Source organism: Seriola lalandi, unplaced genomic scaffold, assembly GCF_002814215.2.
Source record: "Seriola lalandi dorsalis isolate HSWRI2012SDOR001 ecotype SW California unplaced genomic scaffold, Sedor1 jcf7180002054542, whole genome shotgun sequence".
In the NCBI taxonomy this organism is placed as follows: Eukaryota; Metazoa; Chordata; class Actinopteri; order Carangiformes; family Carangidae; genus Seriola; species Seriola lalandi.
The window spans coordinates 44,191-66,312 of NW_019525095.1; the positions used below are offsets into that span (position 1 = coordinate 44,191).

General features: G+C 42.7%; 1 protein-coding gene across 1 annotated transcript in view; it reads left to right on the forward strand.

Annotated features, from left to right (window-relative positions):
* The window catches only part of ephb3a (eph receptor B3a), a 29,702-nt gene extending 13,161 nt beyond the window's left edge, over window positions 1-16,541 (forward strand). Inside the window, exons 5-15 of the mRNA XM_023414802.2 lie at window positions 591-926; window positions 1,657-1,781; window positions 3,371-3,527; window positions 3,735-3,843; window positions 4,129-4,181; window positions 4,844-4,966; window positions 5,697-5,944; window positions 9,447-9,662; window positions 9,960-10,109; window positions 11,816-12,009; window positions 14,787-16,541. Coding sequence (XP_023270570.1) covers window positions 591-926; window positions 1,657-1,781; window positions 3,371-3,527; window positions 3,735-3,843; window positions 4,129-4,181; window positions 4,844-4,966; window positions 5,697-5,944; window positions 9,447-9,662; window positions 9,960-10,109; window positions 11,816-12,009; window positions 14,787-14,898 — 1,823 coding nt within the window. The 3' untranslated portion in view covers window positions 14,899-16,541. The remainder of the gene's footprint in view (window positions 1-590; window positions 927-1,656; window positions 1,782-3,370; window positions 3,528-3,734; window positions 3,844-4,128; window positions 4,182-4,843; window positions 4,967-5,696; window positions 5,945-9,446; window positions 9,663-9,959; window positions 10,110-11,815; window positions 12,010-14,786) is intronic.
* The last annotated feature ends 5,581 nt before the right edge of the window (window positions 16,542-22,122 follow it).

Below are 22,122 nucleotides of genomic sequence, written 5' to 3' on the forward strand. Positions count from 1 at the left end.
AAAACGCAGAACCGCTTATTGAAAGGAGTTGGCCTTGGGTTATACTGATACTAGAACATGAATTTCTATCATGAGTGGATTAGCCAAGTTCCACAAGCACCAAGGGTTATGCATAGAAATGGACATGGGCTACAACTGTAGTGCTGCACAGGACTGTGTATTTCTTTAAACAACATTACTTAGTGATGAATGGTGGTGTTGTGCTTGTGCATGACAACCTTTGCTTATCCACCTGTTTCTGAATTTGTTGATTTATTTACTTGCACCAGGAAGGATTTTTCCCTGTTGTTATGTTTTTACGTGTTTCCATGCCCTTTGCTCAATACTGAGGATTTGTTTGGGGGCATGTAAAGCAATCTAACACATGTATTTGTGCAAAAGGATTTTATAAAAAGAATAGGATTACATTCTCTACCCTCTGAACGTGTAATTCTACCTCTTGTTGCCTTCTTACAAAACATTTCTCTCACCATGGAGGGAGGATAATGTAAGCACTGCATAGGGAACATAACTAGCGCCTCAGTTGTGTGTTTTTCTAGTCTGCCTGCCCACCTTCTTAAACACCTACATGTGTCCGTGCGTCTGTGCAGCTATTCCCTCAGCGCCGCGCAATGTTATATCCAGCGTGAACGAGACCTCGCTGTCCTTGGAGTGGGAGGAGCCCGAGGACACAGGTGGGAGGAGTGACCTGGTCTATAACGTGGTGTGTAAGAAATGCCTGAGGGACCGGAGCCCCTGCACGCGCTGCGACGACAATGTGGACATCGCTCCTCGCAGGTTGGGGCTGAGGCAGAGGAAGGTGGTGGTGAGGAACCTGCAGGCTCACACGCGCTACAGCTTCGAGGTGCAGGCTGTCAACGGGGTTTCTGGGAAAAACCCCACCTCACCCAGCTACTCCACAGTCAACATCACCACCAACCAAGCAGGTTAGTAGAAGAGGATCTTGTCAATAACAGTGAATGTGTTTCCAAACCAAGTTAATTTATAAAGGCCACTCCAATCAATACCGTTTACCATTACGATGAAACAGGCAGGTTAGTAGATCCTACGTTCAGTCAATGTCAGTGAATGTCTTAATGAGCTCTCATTGTCCAGAGCAGTATTAACATCAACAGTAAACATTGTTGAACAAGCTCAGAGAGAGCGGCAGCTGGGAAAACTCTCAGCTGGAGCGAGTTATAAGTAAGGTGGATAAAAACGAGTTTTCAGTATCTCCACTGTCAGCCAGGAGTCTTGCATTATATCACTGACAATGTCACCTTTCAACATCTCCACTTAATATTTGCAGCATCATCATCAACCAAACTGCTCAGCACCTCTCACAGTCTGTAATTACTCTCCCAGTTAACCTGCACTTAATCCACCTTACTGCAGTTTATGGACCCGGGACAATGACTGTCAGTTGAGTCACTTTCAGGCTTCACAAATCAATAAACTGCAGAACAGTGAAGGTGAAACATTGTGCCGCTTTTCTTAAACCGTTCTGGTTGAAGTATTTTGAATAATAATTATATTACTGTGATGGTTTGAGACTTCAAAAGAGAAAATCTTGGCAACTTGGGAGCTTTACAGCAATGAACCCCCCCGACTCGCAGATGTAGTAAGTTTCCAGTGCCAGCCTAACATAAAGCTCTCCTCTGTGGTGTCCACCCACAGCGCCTTCAGCAGTGCCCACCGTCCATCTGATGCGCTCCACCTCAGACACTCTCAGCCTGTCGTGGCTGCCGCCCGAGAAACCAAACGGGGTCATCCTCGACTACGAGATTAAATACCATGAGAGGGTAAGCTCTGACTTTTTAGCTGTTGCCTTTTCCAGCATTTTTATGGATGCTCAAAAATGTAATATTGAAATGTGATGTATGTATGTGTGTGTGTGTGTGTGTGTGTGTGTGTTGGTAGAGTCTAGAAATGTCTATTGTTGTATGAGTATGGGCCAGCAACTGGTGAAGTAATGCATCATTGCTATTGCTCAAACTTCCTAGTAAAGTCCTGCTGATCTAATACGGACGTTTTATAAACTTTGATGGTAAAATTCTCAACCTTAGACGCTAGTTCAGACTGTAAACAGCACTGCTATGTAAGGGTCTGTGTTGCTTCAGGTACCAGTGAAACAATGTCAGTTTTAGTAATAGGCCCGTTTGTTTGAGGGCTTAACGGATCAGGAAGGATTTCTCATCAGTGGAAAGTTAAAGAAGCAACATCATGTCGTTTAAACAATAATTCTGAAGCGACTGGTAGATTACACTGTTCACATACATGCAGTATTTCAGGTGCATTTGCCTGTATTTCATTAGCTCAGCTTTGCTGGATGACTTCACATTGAACTGTGACTAAACTTGATCCAGGTTCAACTCTGTCGCTGGACGACCCCGGATTTTAGAAAGTAATGAAGTGCAGATGTTCAGTACACGTCCGAACAAATCGTTATCGAAAACCTTTAACACAAACCCCCAACCGGAGCTCCAGTTGACTGAAAGAACCATTCAGCTCAACTGGGATAGACGTAATGTTATTTCTATATTTAAAGTTTCTTAAAGAAACTGAACTGAACTTATTACTGAACAGTGATGCAGTTGATTAGCTCAGACAAAAACTTAAACTGAATAGTCAGTTTCTACACATCTTTGAACTGAACGGACTGAAATTATTCTGATTTGCAAGGTGATTAATAATTGCCACTTCTACAGTGGGATTGCAGTTTTTCATTCAGTGCTAATGTTGGTCTTTATACGTAGACTGTAAGGTTTCTTAAACACTGAGCACTTTGGCTAAATGTGACACAGGATAAGCCAAAATGCTCAAACATACCATAACAGAAGCGCAATCTGAGAAGAATCATAAAGTCAGAAAACTGAATCAGCAGTGTTGATTAGCTTTATCCGTCTTAAGTTAGCATTAGCAACATTGGCTACTTGCTGTACCAGACCGCGAAAAGCTGTACTAGCAAAACCTGTGTTTTCAAAAGCTAACTTATAGTTTAGCTAACTCACAGTGACCACAAGTGACAATTACAGTATAAATGTAACTGAAAAATGTACTGTAGCTGTAGCACAAGAAGAAAATAGTCATAATTAACTTTTGGTTGCAGGGCAGTTAAGTAAGATTCGGCTAGCATTAGCCACCACAAGCTACCAGAGGACTCATACCTCACTAAGAAAAGATGTAGCAGCCAATCCATTAAGTTTATTCAAATGAACCATGGTGCATTTTATCATGAATTCAACTTTTAATTTGTTGGAGGAAGATTGTGTTATTTGATATATTTAATTTGACTGCATTATATTATATAAGAGGGATTCTTCACCCACAAGCCATCTGAAAATGATAATGAAACACTTGCTGCTTTAACAGTCCTATTTTTGTACTTCAGGGCCAGGCGATGTCGCACACCGTAACAGCCCAGCACAGCTCGGCTAAGGTGGAGGGTCTGAGGGCTGCAACGCCCTATGTGGTGCAGGTCAGAGCTCGCACTGTTGCCGGATACGGACGCTACAGCAACCCCATGGACTTCAGCACCAGCCTACACAGTACGGACAACCTCTCCCCTGCTTTACAGTCTGTTCTTGATGATCCGCTGCTACAATTTTCTTAATGAGGGCTCCAGCTTAATAGTTTTTATGGCCACCTTAATTGGTAGCCATTACACATGCAGAACAGGCCACCCTTTAATCTCTGAAGTAGTGTTTCTGCTGTTATCTACTCATTCGTGTCTGTATGTGTGTTATTTGGTCCAGGTGACCCTCAGAAGTCGGTGCAGGACCAGCTGCCTCTCATCATCGGCTCGGCCTCTGCAGGTCTGGTGGTCATTGTTGCCTTGGTGGTTATCGCTGTTGTCTGCCTTAAGTAAGTGTTTGATTTTTATTACTGACAGCTTGAACTACATGTTTCCTTTGGTTAGTTAGGCCCTTAACAAAGAGGCTCATTAAATTTTAACATGCTTTCAAAGTGTGTATACTCACTCTTTAGCTTCAAAAAGGAGGTGAAAAACCAGAGCTGCTCTGTGAGTTTCTTCTGTGGCAGTCTGCAGTTTAATCTGATAGTTGAGTTAGATATTAGTTTTGCAATACCTGGAAAGGGTCAAGGCTGATTATGTGAATGTGACTTTGTTTATGTGCTACTTGTTTACAGGAAGCAGCGCAGCGGCTCAGAGCTGGAGTACACCGAGAAACTGCAGCAATACAGTAAGTGTGTCCTCTGTGGCCCTTTGGTCATGCCTGTACAGTTAACCAACTGATTCAATCAATTATCCAATCACCTGATTCAGGCAGAAAACCATTCCACTGTTTGCTCAGAGCGAGTCCAGACCAGATAGATCAGCTGAGTTGAAAAATATAAAGTAGAGACACGTAGAAGACGGCTCCTAGTTTTGCCTTTTGACCTAAAAGGTCTTTTCCTTTTAAACAATTTAGTTTTATCATATTTGAATACAGTTTTAAGAATTTAATATAATGATATCAAATGTAGGTTTTCCATTAATGATTGCAAGCAAAACATTTCTGGGTGTGTCACTGGCCTACAGGCTGAGACACACATTATGTAAACTGCAACATTCCTGGTCATTCCTGCTGCATGTGACCCAACCTCCGCCTCTCTTCATATTCCTTGTCTGCCGCTCAACTGCAATCTGTCAGCTAAAGACTAAATACCCAAAAAATAATCATAGAAAATGTTAATTTTGTCATGACTGTTTTTGTTTTCTGTGTGTTCAGAATTCAGTCTCATGTATCACATTAGAACAGACTTGATTATATGTAAATTTAAACACATACTGTAGCTATGGTGTGATATATTTATATATATAGTTGTTGAGATATCTCAGTCTCTTTGGCTTTTCCCCTCTCAGTTTCTCCAGGGGTCAAAGTGTACATTGACCCTTTCACCTACGAGGACCCAAACGACGCCGTCCACGAGTTTGCCAAAGAGATAGACATCTCCTGTGTGAAAATAGAAGAAGTCATCGGTGCAGGTAAACAACGTTGTTGTTTTTGTCCAAGAGGATGGAGAATGATTCAGGTTTATAAATCATTTATTTGAACAGGCGTGTGCCATCAAGCCCCGAGGACTGTTCTGTAAGAGAGTCCTCTCTGGGAGAAAAGGGTTAGGATACAGAGTGCACATGAGAGCTGTGGGTGGGAAGGATTCAAGTGAAAATCTTTTCTGTAGCTCTTCCCCTTCTAGTCTGTTTTCTTTTTTTTTTCTTTTTCTCTCCAGCGGCATGTTGTATCCTAACTTCACCTCAAATGACAGTCTGCTCCTGCTCGTTCAACCTTCCTCCCTCCTTGTCTTTTCTTTCTTTCCTTCTCTTTCTCTTTCCCTTGTAAATATTCGTACTCAGGCACCACATGCAAAACCCCCAGGTTCCTCACCCGTCCTCTGTCTCCCTCCACCGCTCCCAGGTTGCACACTCGATCGATACCAGTCACTCCCTCTCTCCCCAACATCTCTGACCTCTGACCTTCCGTCTTCTCCTCTTCTCTTTTCTAATCCTCTCCCAAAGTTGACGCCGACCCTCAACTCTTTCAAATCAGCTCCTTCACTCCCGAGTCCAGCCAGTAACGCTCCCTTTCCCTGCACTTTCCCCCAACTTCCTCTTTCCCTCCACCCCTCCTCTTCTTTCCTTTGCTCACTCAATCCCTCTCCCCCATCACCCTCACCCCCTCCCCCCCCACACCCCACACCTTGTTCTCTCACTCCAGGTGAATTCGGTGAAGTGTGTCGCGGGCGCCTCAAGCAGCCCGGTCGCAGGGAGATGGTGGTGGCGATTAAGACGCTGAAGGCAGGCTACACCGAGCGCCAGAGGCGGGACTTCCTCGGCGAGGCCTCGATCATGGGCCAGTTCGACCACCCCAACGTGATCCGGCTTGAAGGCGTTCTGACGCGAAGCTGCCCTGTCCTCATCATCACCGAATTCATGGAGAACGGAGCACTCGATTCCTTCCTCAGGGTAAGCTTGGCGGGAGGTGCGTGTCACAACACCTCTGACGGAGAAGATTACTTTCTGTTTGTATCAAAGCTGAGAGGAACACACACACAGACAGTCATTCACCACACCTCCGGGTTATCGAAATGTTTTACTCTCTGTAAAACACCCTGAGGCGCTCACTTGCTGAGTGATAGAGATTAAATGTGCAATATAACGCCTCGAGACAGGCATAGTGTCTCTGCTTGACGTGACTGACTGATGCTGACAGGCTTTCCAATGCACAAACTCCTGGTGGAAAACTGTCACACGGCAGATCTTTGGATAGGTTTGCATCAGTGTATTAGAGAGTCTTTGTACAAGTGCAGAATACATTACTGATCAGAGTTTTTGGTTCAGACTACCACCACCTACACAAAACGCTGAACAAAGGCAGGATGAGAAATGAGGTGTCACACAGTACATTTCCAGCTGCGTGGGGGCTTTAACATGTCATTTACATCCAATAAAATGTGTTTTCTCGCATGGCTGCGCTGTGACGAAGTCGACTTTCTGTAGCTGTTAGGCTGAATGAGGTTAATTAATGCTTGTGGGGAATCGATGCCATGCTGCTGCGTTTGAGTACTGTTTATCTTTAAGTGAAATTCAGATTCGTTGCATAGCTAATGAGAAATTTAGGGTAGAGTTATCAGTGACATCGATGATTCTTGGCATTGAACGGCTTGCTTTGATATCTCGTTGCTTCAGTGACTCTGGCTTGGGACCTATTTGTTACGTCTGTATGGTCACATGCTGGTTGTTTTTCTTTACTGGTGCAGACACATTTTAGTTGATTCTGTTTTCATCTAGTTGATTGAAAATTTATTGACATATTTGATAATTGATTAATTCTGTAAGTAATGTATTACGCAAATTTGACTCTCAAACTTATGAATGCCTTTACCGGTTTTTCATTTTCCTAAATTGGATTTATTTGGGTCTTGGACAGAAAACAAGTCATTTGAGTCTGTCCACTTGGCATCTTGGAAATGGTAATGGGCCTCAATTGATTGAAACAAAACAAAACAAAATTAAAAAAACATATACATATATCAAGAAAATAATAGTTAGATGCAGCCCTACCTCTGAGCTTCTTCCCTCCTTTCACAAATGACATGATCAGTCAATTAATCGATTAGTTGATCGACAGAAAATTAACCAGTTTTGATAATTGCTTGATAGTTTATCAATGAAGATGAACATTCACTGTTTCTTGTTTCTCAAATATAAAGATTTGCTGCTTTTCTCAGTTTTATGTGATTGTAAAACAGTTTACCTGATTGACAGTTTTACACTTTGACGATTAATAAATCAGTCAGAAAAATTATCATCAAATACATAATGAAAAATTTTTAGCAGCCCTACTTTTCTTAATATATATTGCAGTTTTTTCCCAATACTTTGAATTGAGGAGCATAAATTCTTTCAGTATAAATAACATAAAACAAATATTTTTAACATCTGAAATATTAAATGTTTTTCTAATAAGTGCAGTCTGAATTTCACAAAATTCTGAGTGAAGTTAGTGAATCTATGATTAAAGCACAAGTAAATCAGACAATGAATTGCTAACCCTAACCCGAACACTGAAAACTGATGCTCTGCTGTTTTCAGTACTCTGTGCTACAGATGGATTTCAGTCTGTGCCAAAACATTATTGAGGTTTGACAACAACTTTGGTATTTGAATAATCAGCACTTACAAGTAATTTATCAAGCAACTTTTCTTTTGCTGCTACCAGCTCCTGACATGTGTGGATTGCTGACTCTCAGAGTCAGTGTCTTTAGGTTCTGTGATGTTGCTCAGACAAAGCAAACAGTTTGAAACAGCTGCAAATAAAAATTTCATTATCGGCTAATCTGCTAATTATTTTCTTAAATAATCAATCTTTTATGTAATGTCAGAAGAAAGTCAAAAAATACTCATCACATGAGCCCAAGGTGGCATCTCCAAACTGCTTGTTTTATCCAGTCAACCGTTTACTATTTTTACTGCAGATAATTGTCAACGGGCTCTTGAACATTGAAATGTTAGTGGTACAGCTGATATGATAGTCCAGCCAGAGCTTCTTCCCTCCTTCTCACTCACTCCTCTCAGTCAGCTGTCCCACAAATAACACAAAAAAACTCCCCGGCCTGTGCTGCGCTCACCCCCGCTCCCCTGCCTGTGACTCAGAAGAACTCTGAGTTCTGCTCTAATGAAGACACTATAGAGTTAACTCACTCACACAAGCACAAACTGTCCGAGTGTGTCGCACACATGAGAATGCGTACGGCAGTCCCCTGGAGACACTGACACACTTGCACAAACACACACACAAAAACACACACACACACATAAACACATATGCACTTGTAGAACTGCAGAAATAAAACACACACACAGTCATACATACATACCACCATGGCTTTGAAGGCCTGCTATGAATCATGGCTGTTTATACATCCATCCATCCCGGCTTGTTGTGCTGTCAGACTTCATTGGAGAGTGCAGACTACAAAGCAGAATGTTTATGCTTTTGTCGTGTCACATCTTATGTTCTGAGCTTTCTCATTGTGGAGTCAAAGAAGGGATTGATTATGCAAAAAATTTGTTTTTTTTCCCCACCAAATTCTACTTGTATTAAATGTTCAAGTCGTGAAAGAAAACCTCACTGCTGTTTCACTGTGTATTGACATTTTATTGATTAGTTTTAGTCCAACTCTCACACATCAGGTTGCATGAGCCTTCACAGGTTAGTGTGCTGATCTGTTAAGATCTTGAGTTCATCCCACTGTGGCACACTTCATAAACACGGTGAATTCAGAATGAAACCCTGAAAGCCCTAATCTCAGATTTGTTTCATGCCTCTCAAATGTTAACATTAATGGGCAAAAATCTGCAAATCATGGACTTTAAAATGGGGAAAATGAGCTTTGAGCAACATGCTGTTCCAATTCAGTTGACAGGCTGATCTTGCTTTAATGTTCACAAGCAAAAAAATAAAATAGAATAAAATGAAATATGCAAACAAAGCTTTTTGCCTGAAAGATTTCATTTTAACAGGCGTGTGTTGCCTGTACCTGCAACTAATTTGAGAATGGAAAAAAGAAAATACCTGCAGTGGTCTGGTTTTGATTTCAGCTGCTCTGTTGCTTCGCGTTCTTTTGTTTTTGTGTGGTGTCGATATTGAGCCTTAATGGGTTTAGTATGATAGTAAAGAGTCTAATTAATCAGCTAATTGGACAGCATGCGTGAAAAGGTCAGCTGTCAGTGACTGTCAGTAGCAGCCGTGAAGCGCTATGACAGATGTCATGTTTATGTTGCCTCAGTGACTGATTGGCTCTCTGGTGTTTTGCCCTTCTCTTTATCTCCCGACTCTTCCCTATCGTCTGTTTCTCCATATTTCAACGCTCCCTTTTTTTTCTCGTTTTGCTGGTCTCCTTCCTCATTAACTGTCCTCTCTTCTGCTCTCTTCCTGCCTCTCGCTGTGACTGTATTTTTCTAGCTGAATGACGGACGCTTCACGATGACACAGCTGGTCGGGATGCTGCGTGGCATCGCTGCGGGGATGAAGTACCTGTCAGACATGAACTATGTTCACCGAGACCTCGCCGCCCGCAATATCCTGGTCAACAGCAACTTGGTCTGCAAGGTCTCTGACTTCGGCCTGTCGCGTTTCCTTGACGACACCTCAGCTGATCCCACTTACACAAGCTCCCTGGTCAGTATTAAGCGTGTGTGTGTGTGTGCTCTGCTATTCTGTGTTTGTACACTCTGTGCATGTTTAATTGAGCTTGTTAATTTGATCCCCCTCACTTGTTTCACATGTGCATATGGATACATGTCTGACTGCTCATTTGTGCCAATATTTGCGTTAGCATGCGAGACCGCCTGTGAAATTTGCATTAGCTTCTGCATGTGTGTGTTCATGCTGTCTCCCAGTGTTGTTGTTATCTGACTGTAGTGTCTCCCAGGGTGTTGATACCATCCCCCTCTGTGTGTGTGTGTGTTTGAGCAGGGAGGGAAGATTCCCATCCGGTGGACGGCACCAGAGGCCATCGCCTTCAGGAAGTTCACCTCTGCCAGTGATGTGTGGAGTTACGGCATCGTCATGTGGGAAGTGGTGTCCTATGGAGAGAGACCATACTGGGACATGAGCAACCAGGATGTGAGTTAGCATGACGGTCTCATGTCGCAAACACATGTCTGTAGACCAAATGCACACACACAGAGGAGTTCTATGTCTAAGTTTAGGGCCGGCTGAGAGTTTCTCTGAGCTGCTGTGGCTTTGATTTCCAGCGTGACATATTGGACCTGGGCCTGTTCTGCTGTCTTTATCTCCTCATTGCAGATGCTGGTGCAGCTGTGTGCTTGTGTTCTACTTTTTACCACCTTATTTACAGCCCTATCCTGCCCACCCTCTACAAATCCATACTGCAAAGCCTCCCCCCTCACACACACACACACACACACACAAAGGCATACCCAGGAAAGGCTTTTTTTTTTTCACAGGCGTTGTTACCTGTAGGCTATCTGCACTGCACAGACATCATAACTATAGCAGTGAGCATGCAGGAAAGAAAAAGAAATCTCTTGGTTCCTCCTCCCTGAACAAAGTACTGAAGCAACGTGTACACCTCCACTTTATTCTCAGAGGAATATCTGCTCTGTATTGTGCTTCAAAAAGAGAGTTGTAACGCTGATAGCAATAAAGCAAAAAAGGAGCCAAAATGAAAAACGCCAGTAATGTATGTATAACTTTCATAACAAAACCCACACGCAGTAATGAAAGCATCAAAGTAGAGGCCCTCTATTGTTCCCAACAGCCTTTGTGCCACAGTCATCGCTCAATAAGCAACAGAGTCAACAAATACGAGATATAAACAGAGGTAGTCGGAGGCTACAAGCACGACATAAAAATCAAAGGACAAGCAGCAGGAGAAGAGGAGTGCGGCAGAAATGCTTTATTGTTCCCAAATGGCAATTTTTTATTGTTGTGGGGAGTTAAAACCCATACAGAGCTTATGGAGGGAAATGCAGTTGCTAGGCAAAATCAAATCAATGAGTGAGCGTTTTCATCCCCCACTTATTGTTTCTCCTATCAATCATGCCAGTTTTGAAGTGACAACTTTGATAACACTTGAGCATATTGTTTTTATAGTTTTGTAAAGATACTGAAAGGAAGATTGGAATATGTGACAGCATGAGTCGAGGAACTGCCTAATGTAGGACATAATATGCTAACTGGGGATTATTCTTCCGCCGCACTCACAAAGGCCAAACACAGTGAGCAATAATACAAATGAGTCAGAGCCAAGTGTTAGCACTTTGAAGAAACACCACATGAAATTTGATTGAATCCTTGTGTGCAAGATATTCTGGGTCAATATTTAGCGTGAAATTTAATGTTCATTTCGATGTGTTTGCGTTTTTGGCCGTGTTAGCGGTGTGGTTTCATGGATGCTAATGTCTGTTGACCTTTTTTCTTTTTTCAGAGTTAAATATTTTTACAATTATGAAACAGATTGGGGTCAAATTTGACACAGATATTCATGGTACCCAGTGGATGAACTGTAGTGACTTTAGTGATCCCCCGACTCTTTGAAAAGGTTTGGCTGAGGACGAGATACCCCCAAAATTAATGACATTCCTATTTGGAGCCAATTAGCAAATGCTAGTCATCCTAAACTAAAATGGTTAACATGGTAAACATGATGGTAAACAACATCAGCATGCTAAAACTATCACTGTGAGCATGTTAGCAGTTAGTTGATGTTAGCATTTAGCTCAAAGAATCACCGTGTCTAAGCACAGCCTCACTGAGCAGCTAGCATGGCTGGTGACTCTTGTTAAGACTGATTTCCTGTTGCTCAGGTCATGACGGCAGTAGAGCAGGACTACCGGCTGCCCCCGCCCATGGACTGTCCCATGGTGCTGCATCAGCTGATGCTGGAGTGCTGGATGAAGGAGAGGAACCTGAGGCCCAAGTTCTCGCGCATCGTCAGCACCCTGGACAAGCTGCTCCGCAATGCCGCCAGCCTCAAGGTGGTGACCAGCACCAACTCAGGGTGAGTCCATATACAGGACCAGTTTAAAGGTGTCAGTGGGCTTGAAACAAACTGGTTCGATGAGGTATCGTCCTAACAAGAGGACCTGAAGTTTGGAACAGTGTTTATGGCTGTTCAGAACAACCACAGTGAAAGGTGGGGTTAAAACCAACCACCAGGGAGATAATTGGTAATTGTTCAAGTGGTAATAACGTCCCACACTTTTAGACGTTTAAAAAGTTGCACTCATTTCATACGAAATGTCAGTTCAAACCCTGCTTCCTTTCTCACCTCCACCAATCGCTGCATGAAGTGGGCGAGCTTGTTGAATTGTCACTTTCAGACAGTTACAGAAATTGATTGATGCAGGCCCCCCCCCATTCCAATGTCAGAAAGATGTGGGTGGAGGGGGATTTAGATGCCGTTCAACCAATCAACAAGCACCTTGTTTGAAGCAAGCTGACACCTTAATCCTTCACTTACAGATGGAAGTAGTTTTCTCACACACTTTTCTTAAATAAAGAAAGATTCATGTCATGCCATTTTTGCCTTTAGCTTTGTTCTCAAAGTGCCTCTCGCACACTGAAGTGAATGGGGAGAGACTGAAGTGTTTGCTTTTGGAAATGTGCTATATCTTACTTCTTTTCAGAAGGAACAAAGAACTTCACAGTTGCCACTTTGGCAAGTTTATTGTGAGATTTAGCAACTTTTCAGACAAACTTTCAGAGTTGACTTTCTGTCTAGCTGCAGCAAAAGAGCTCAGTGGGTTTCTATACTGTTGTAACAAATGGACGTTCACCTGCGATCATCTGACATCTGAGGACTCTCAGTTCACAACAGCAACCAGAAGAGCTAAAGGCAGAAGCTCATGGTAGAAATTTTATAATATTTGTTCACAAATTTGCAAGAACTTTAATCATTAAGTCTGCAATCTTGGCTGTGCTGTTGCAGTTTGTTGCTCTGCTGGCGGACTTGACAGCCACTGCAGACAACCTTTGTTGAAAATATATGCATTATGCTGCTGGTTTTTTCCCACATAGGCACAAAATGCTTTTGAGGTTTTTCTACAATAACAGCAGAAATAGTGCAAACACAAAAAATTGGGTGATGCAATTCCTTCTCTTTCACCTTGTGTGAAATTGTCCCCTGCACTGTATATGACAGCTGTGAAGCTGAGGATGAAGACTCCTCCCGGGGCAGAGACGAGCAGTGCTATGCCTCTGGGTTGTTGGAATAAGATGTCACAGTAAAAAAATTATGGCTGGCCTAAAGAGAGGCACAACAAGGTTCATGCTTGTTGGGTCTGGTTTGTTTTTTCTGCTTGTGCTTGATTTGGGAGGATACTTCTCACAGCTGAAGGGTTTTGCTGCCAGATAGACGCCTGCCTCTTTTTCACTGACACTTCCCTTGGAAGTGAAGAAGTTGACTTATTCAAAGGTAGATGTCCTCGCCTTCTTTCTTGCAGTGACTCCAAATGTTTCAGCCGTCTTTCGTTTGTTCTGAATTTTGTTAGCCTGGCATCCAGTCAACAGTATGATTAGTGCTGGTTTAGATGCTAGTTCCTCAGCTCTGTAGTGATGTATAATGAATCAAACACACATCTTCAACTCTGTAGCTCTGACTATGCGATTGTTCCTGTTTCAGGCACAAAAGGCAGAATTCATACATACAGTTTCCAGGTCTTGTGCCAGCTCCTTGGCTCACAGTTTCATTCTAACACCGAGCCCCAAGGGCAAATCCTACGCCAGGATTTGGGCTCAGTGAAGCTAATTGTGTGTGGAAATGTAATGGCTGACCTCAGTTTAATTCCCGTATACTTGGCTGGATGCTGGAATATAGGTGATAGGACAGACAGCAGCCAGAGCTGCTGATGTGGAAAAGCAGGAAGTGATGAAGTGTGAGTAATAAGGGAGATTGAGGAGAAGCTAAAAGAGAGGAATGTGTTTAATTAGGTTGCTAATGAGCTTTTTAATGCATCAGGGGAGGGCGCGCCCGATGCTGTGATGGGCGAATAAGAGGGGGGTATTTGTGTGTGTGTGTGTGTGTGTGTGTGTGTGTGTGTGTGTGATGCTTGTGTGTGTGTGTGTGTGTGTGTGTGTGTGTGTGTGCATGTTATGCTACGTGTCGCTGTGTGCAGATGACATGCCAATGATTAATTTATAGCCTCATCTGTATGCAACAGCAAGAGAGATAGACGGAGAAGGAGCGGGAGGAAGAGAAGGAGAGAGAAAGGATCATGTTGTCAGAGCATGATTTAGAGAGCGTCTCCTGTGTTTGCGTGTGAGGCGGCGAAATGCTCGATGCTGCTCGATGCTGCTCACCTGCCATTGGCTGTTCAATGATGTTGGGCCAGATAACGAAGGGAGGGGGAGGATATGAGATGCAGCGCTATCTGTAGAGTATCTTCAGCCACAAGGGCCTCAAAAACAAGGACACTGGCCGAGGAACAAAGGACACTGAGGCTGCTGCGCTTTTTCCAAGATAGCTGAGAATATGTTGAACTTTTATTAGAACTGGAGATGTGATAAATAGATTTGGCTTGTCATTTGAGCTGGACTTTGTTTACAGCAGCTGGAGCTTTGAGCATATTCTCATGGTGCTGCTTTTTTTTTTATTGTTTATAAACATGAGGTGTTAGGTGCATATACTAAGCAGAATGTAGCTACACTGACGCTAAGATGGATTAGACCTTTATCCACCTTCACTGAGATCACTTAGCGCAGTAATAATGAGCTGTATCTTTAGTTTAAAGTGTGTGTCAACCTGCTGCTGACCTGTGTGTGGCTTTGCGTTGGCAGGGACCTGCTGCGGCTCGGAGGGACGCTGCCGGGACACAACAGAAAGAGTCCAGACAGCAGTCAGGAAATCGTTCGGCAACAGATGAGCCAAACTCTCCCCATCAGAGTGTGAGCTGCTGCAAACCGGAGGATACAGAACGAATGATTAAAAACTACCTAAAAACTCTGATGCAAAGAGCCTGATGTAAAATAAAAAGAAGAAAAAGAAGAAAAAGAAGGAAGCTCCAGCTACAGAGACCGAGGACCGTTTTTTTTTTTGGAGATTTGTTTCTGACTGGAGATTTAATGTCCGAACTTTCCATTGCAGTGTGTGTGTTCATTACTTGACACTTGTGGATTTGTGACTATTGACATAAAGCCAAACTTCCTATTGCCCCCTCTCAGGTTGTGTTTGCATGTCTGCATGTGTTTTCTGCTGGTTGGGAATCAATCCTTCCCTCTCCTCACCCTCAGACCGAGGCTGGGAGAGCTCACACAGATGATAGGATTCAGTGTCTAGATTATACAACAGTGCCAAGATAAAGCTCAACATCTGTAGACCTTCAATCTAATCAATCTTTTTCTTTTTCTTTTTTTTCTTTTTTAACCCAACCAACAATGTTCTTTTATTTTGCTTTTTTAGAAACAAAAAAAACAACAAAAAAAAAAACACAATTTTCATCTGCTTCCTCTTAAATACTGTCTTCCACATGTACTGGGAGATATACGTGTTACAAATCTGTACAAAGCATCTGAGTCTTCACACCGTCTCTCTCTGTCTGTCAGAGGAGAGATGTAACTGACACTGTGCGGGACACATCATGTGCATGCCAAAGTGGAAGCTTCTTCATGAGAAAAGTACAAATAAGTTCCACATTAACTGTTGCTTTGGTGGCATTTTGCTGTATGGACTTTAACGTCCATGTTTTCTTAATCTTATTTGATTCATATACGCATTGTTTTGAATGCTAAGTTATTATCTGTTATTGCAAAGAGGTGTGTTTTCTTTTTTTTGTTTGTTTTTACAAGTACCTGGGGGCTTGACTTTTTTATTACGATGCTTGTTTTTTCACACATTAACAAACCAGACAGACATGAATGAGTGAATTAAGGAGGAAACATTCTGCGCAGACAGAAGAATAACCTTTAAAAACACTGAGGAGACTTTGTCGAGATCGCTGTTAGACATTTTTTATTTTATTTTTTTTATGAAAAGCGCCCGTGGAAGTGCTGTGTTGTATATTTTACTTTGGCAAATGTGTTGCAGATCAGCGAGAATTAAAAAGGTCACTATCCAGATGATAGCTTTGTGACCTTAATATTGACCTGACCTACAAACACTGATGTAGAACAAATCACTCATTGGTTCATTTCTCCTGACATGTGTTTTCTTCAGCACGCCGGCTATCAGCGCAGTTCCTATTTAAAACAACTGCCTGTATATAATACTATATTTCTATTAGACCAATCCGCTCAGCATTTACAACTATCTGACCTGACTTTGGCCTCTCTATGACCCTCGTTTATATGCTTGTTTGTTTATTGTGGAGGAGCAAACAAATGGAGAAATTACAGTTTAATGGTCATTACATATCTGAAACTATATGTCACAATGAAAGAAGAAAATGAAATGTGTGTCTGTTAGGACAGACTTTTTCCTGTGCAATTAAAGGTGTATTAGATTGTAAAAAAAAATGCCAGAAAACTAGAACAAAAATAAGCATTTCTCTTTCAGTATTTTTACGATAATCATATGCAAATAAATTATTAAATGGATCTCTGGTATTCTCTTTGATTTTTCCGCGGGTTCACTAGGCTGAAGTTCCAGGTCTCCTCTCATCCGGCCGAGGGATGAAAAGAGGGAATAGTAAGTGTGTTTTACCTCCTCAGTCAGAATATCACAGCAGCATTGGATGGACTCATTAAGATTTAAGATTAATCAAAGGCCAGTCCACGCAGCTCGCCAATTAGTGAGACCACAGGACTATTCTGGGGATTTCAGTCTCTGTTGCTGCTGGAGAGGCTTCAACCAAGCAAAGTTAATCTGGCTTCACACCAAATGTCAGTGTTGTTTGGCTTTAATCTGTCAACCAGGACACAAACCGGGTCTCTTTCCACAGCACTGCAGATGAGTGAAGCTGTCACCTTTCTGTTTTTATTGACTGAGAGGAAGCTCGTCTATCGAGAAAGGGGGGAGGGCGCTCTGAGAGTTCATGCTTAACCATTTTTGACTGGCTGCTCAGACAGCAGCTGTATGATCATCCACCAAAGGGAGGACTGGTGGTGTTGTGTTCTCCGCATGTTCTTTAATCATGTCGGCTGCTCTCACAGGATGTACACACACCAGGTCAACACGAAGGCCCACAGGAGCACACACATCAGAATGTGCAATATATGCAGACATCGAGCCAGTGAGTGTAATTCCACTGGGCGACCTACGAAGCGTGGCATTTATCCTGTGTGTCAAAGCTTTGCAGGCAGATAGCAGACAAATGCTTTGTGGGGCTATAGCTGCTCTTTCTGTTGATGCAAGAAAGAAGATGTGTAGAAATGTTTGACCTTGGAAGAGAATATTATGCATACACACCAAATGAGGAGGAAGTCTTCCAGAGAAAGGCTGTATTTTTTATAGGCCCAGCTTTTAATCAAGCTCTAAAACACAAGAGGAGCCTATTTTAAATGTGTTTTCCCTGGTATTTCCTATTACATCTGAGATCTGACACAATGTCAAAAGTGAGATTCCGCATCCTGTTTACCATTAAACATTTTAAGCGTCTCAAGCTTCACAGCCCGCTGTGGCTGGCTGCTTACACCGGAGACAACATTCATAGCCCTCCATCTCTGCAGAGCTGGAGTTGTAATGTTTTTCACTCCTGCATCTTAAAGATGATGCAAAATGGCAGCAAACCTAAAGGAAAATATCTCATTATCGTATTACAGACCATTAAGTGATGAGAAATCAGCTGCGACAGTTTCTCAGAGAGATTTTAATGAGCGTGCTTGGTGGAGTGAAAGCTGAGGAAGTGATGGCAGGATGACAGACAGTTTTTATTTCATGGCTGCCGGTTGCTCATCAGTGACCAGACAGTCTGCGGTTCAACGTCAAATCCCTACATCACCAGAGTGATCCCGACGATTACTGCAAGATTAACAGCAGCTCTGCCGTTATACCGGATGTAGCTACATAATCATACACGAACACCAGCCAAGACAGGACACATAAAAACACATAAGCGCACTACAAACACACATTCGAATGCATAACTATACACGCTTGTGCACTCACACAGATCTGCTGGATTGGCAGTGATTTGTTAGATTTAGCTGCATCTACTTGTGTACCCCTTCTGAATGCACCAGTCAGTTCTCTTCCAAGCTCAAAGCACTCATTTGCCATCCTGTCCAAAGCAAGTTTAATGCCTCCAATTACAGGGGGTCTGCAAGCAGGCAGATTTGAAGCGAGGAGGCTTGGCAGGAGAGTTTGCTACGCATCAGGGCCTTTTAACAGAGAAGTGATTTGCTGCTGCTGGTGCTGAAGCTGCCTGTACCGGCTCATCAATGGAAAACTACCCTCTTTATGGTGAAGCGCATGCAGCACTAAGCCGAAGCTGTGAGGAGAGACACAAAAATACCAGGCTTTTTAACGACTCGGTACCGGCTCTTTTTCACACTGTGAGGAGGAATTTCTGCATCTCTGCACTGCAAGCACAAATGGAAATCAAAGTCTTTTCAGCAATCTTTTTTTATGTAATACGGGTTCTATTTTAATTAAAGTGTCATCATGTGAAGGCAGCGAATGAAAGAAACAGTGCACACACACGACATATATATGTGACAGTGAAGGGAAAACTTAATCTCAAAAATATCATATTTTTACTAATAATCTAATCGGCTTTGATTTCGTTTGACGATCATGCATTTTTGTTCTTCGCACTGTTTTTTTCTTTTCAAGAAGGGTTCAGGTTAGCTATGTTGTCTCTAAAGTTTTCTTTGTATGAATCCCAAAGTGGCAGATCTTAATAATGCATATTCATATCATCAATAATATGCACCAGAATTAGAGCTGTAGAGCTGTGTCTCGATGAAGCTCAACCTACATGATCACTTTCAGCACTCCACATGGCATTAAAATTGTATTACTGCAGCTGTACTTTATTCTGTCAACTAAAAATGAACTCTAATATGTAATATATTACTCACTTATAAGTAACTAAAGACATTAATTTAATTTCCCTATTGATAGACACTAATTAACCATTAAGAACCTTTAGCAAATGGTATATAATTTCCCTTTTTGCCCATAAACCTACAATTCAGAATAAAGCCATAAAGTTATGAGACATTCTTCTTTTTATATTTAAATTAATGGATTACATTTAGCATTTCTTGTAACCAGATTATTGTAATCTTGTTAAAGATAATCCGTCACTCCCTAACCCTGGTCTTCAAGTATTATATCTGAACATTTCAGCGTAGCAGCTGGCACTGAATGCGACCGTAATCTCTGCTGCAGCATCACGACTAATGAAAAATATAAATGGGGAGCTACAAACATCTCATTACAGAAGTACAGAAAAATAATTTTCCCCTCAAATGATTTGTTCACATTTAATTAAAAAAGCTGCAACACAGAAACACGCTCACACACACACGTACACACACATCTGTAGCGGTAAATAATGCTTCCCAATTTCTCCTTTACCTCCCAGCACTCCTCATAAAAGCCCTCAGTGTTGCTCGAACTGATGATTAGCATGACAGTGCACTTTGTGCTCAGAGAGGCTTCCCCACCTCTGCCTGTCTGTGGCTCAGTCGCTGCAGTGTGTGATCCATTAAGCCCTGACCATTGATTAACGGGTGTCCGTACCCTGTTGGGTTTGAAGGACGGGATACTGTGCATCAGAAAAGTGGCTGCTCGCTGCTAACCCCTCTCCATCCCTGCCCCTTGGATACATTACTGATGCTGCCAGGGCTGCTGATCTCTGAGCCACAGCCACCCACAGTTTGAGGAGAATCAGCAGGGACAGAGCAGCGAATGAGGTCAGGAAGAGGAAAGAGCAGGGGAGGCGAGGAGGAGGGGGTAAGGATGAAGAGGAATTGGGGATAAGTCACTGTTGCCTGTTAGTTTGAATCTTTGTTGTCTTCGTTGCAAGCTAGCTGTGTTACAGACTATTTAATGGCCAACCAACCAACATCTCCGCTGATTACCTGGCACCTGGTTTCTGGGCCAAGAAATAGAAAATCAAAGTGAAACCAGAACTTCCAGATTCTGCTCCCGAACAAAGAAAACCTTATTCAAAATACCACAGACATTTATAGCTACACAATTACTGAGAATCCAGCTTTGGATGCACACTCTATATGTGTAGATATGGGTAGCCATTTTTGTGCCTCTGCGCCAGCGACAGCCAGGACCAGAGGGATTATGTTTTCATGGTTGTCCGCCTGTCCATCTGTCCGTCCACACGTCCATTTGTCTGTCCATCCCATTCTTGTGAACACCTTGTGGTAATTTCTACAAATTTGGTACAGATGGACTCAAGAATGAAATGATTGGGCGTCGTGTGGCGTAGTGGTCTAAGCAGGCGCTCCATGTGTAGAGGCTACAGTCCTCGCTGCAGCTGGCCCCGGTTCGGGTCCCGCATCGGACGGCCTTTGCTGCATGTCGTTCCCCCTCTCTGCCTCCCCATTTCCTGTCTCTCTGCTGTCCTGTCCAATAAAGGCATAAAAAGCCCAAAAAAATATACTTTAAAAAAAAAAAAAAGAATGAAATGATTTGATTTTGGTGGTTAAAGGTCAAAGGTCAAGGTGATGGTTTGTAGCCTTATTCTGATTGGTCAATTTGTTGCCCTGCTTTAATATGTTGGTTGGTAGGCTTATTCTGATTGGTTAATTCATAGCTGTATTCTGATTGGTTTGTATGTAGCCATACTCTGAATGGTGTATTTGTAGCTATATTGTGATTCCCAATTGACCAATCAAAAAAAGGCTACGAACAGACCAATCAGATTAAGGCTACAAATTGACCAGAACAGATCAGAACAAGAGAATTTCTTCAAATTACCTTTCCAGTCTCTGTGCTAAGCTAAGCAGCCGATATCTCCAGCTACATATACATATACACATACCCAGACACAACAAGAGAGTGGTATCAATTCAGCAAAAAAAAATATTTCCTAAAATTTCAAGCTTTTCTTTTAATTGGTGGCTGCTACCATGACTGGGATGGGGTGAAGATGTAGCGTTTCACAGCTGAGTTGTATGTGTGATCGACTCGAAGCTGTGACTGTGCTGTTTTGTTGCCATGAGGTGAAAAATCATCAGCCACTGTGACACTGTCTATTGTACACTGTAAAAAAAATATAACAAATCCAGCCAGATGCAGCATCCAAAGGGCTACATCAGACTGCCAGGGTGTGTTTCAAAGCACCAAAGCAGTGAGCTCCTGGTGAAAAGAGGGGCCAACACAGATCATTAGCATGCATGTGAAAGGGATGGAAAGAAAGACCAGATTATGCATTTGTATGTTTGCTGATGAGATAGAGGGGTTTAGGTCCCCCAGCCCAGTTTGAATCACAAATCCCCACCAGGGGAGGGGAAAGGCCATGGATAGAGAAGGAAGAGACAGACTTTAGGCTTTTGAGTAAACGTAGTGGGGGTTTGTGATGCTGTGGTTTCAGAGCAGATGTCCCAAATTGGCAAAGAAAAGAAAAGAAGACCAAAGGGATTGGTGGATCTCAGGCTTAACTCCTATCTTTCTAAATCTGCTAAGTATCTGTGTGGCGCATCGGGGCGGTTCACACCATCAGGCTGCCAGTCAAAGTTTTGAGAGGTTGTTTTCAGAGCCCCTTTTGTTGTGGCCTGTGGGGCGTGTTAGCAACAAGGCTGTGAGTGAGAAGGCTGGCTGGCTGGCTGGCTGGCTTCAGGGACTCTCCTCTACATGTGGAGGGCTTTACAGTTCGCTGGAAAGATGAGGAGAGACAAGGAACAAAAACACTTCCTCGCCGTCCGAGCTGAGAGCAGCGACAAGCCAGTATGTCGCACTGTCTCGTCCTGTTACCAGGGTCAACGGCGCCGATGTTGACAGTGATATGTGTCACTGCAAGTTTGTAATTAAATGGGAAAAGGCTGGTTGACTGAAATGCAGCGTGATCTCTTTTTGTCTACTATGTCACAAAGAGACACAAACACACACGCACACAAGCAGATTCTTATTGCCTGAAACTACCTGTATATTTGAAATAAATGGCCTGCCAAGCATTTGATGGGTTGGCTAGAAATCCCAAATGCTTATACTGCCTTGGCTGCTTTCAAGTAATCATCCCCATGGTAACATCTGACACCAGCTATTCATCAT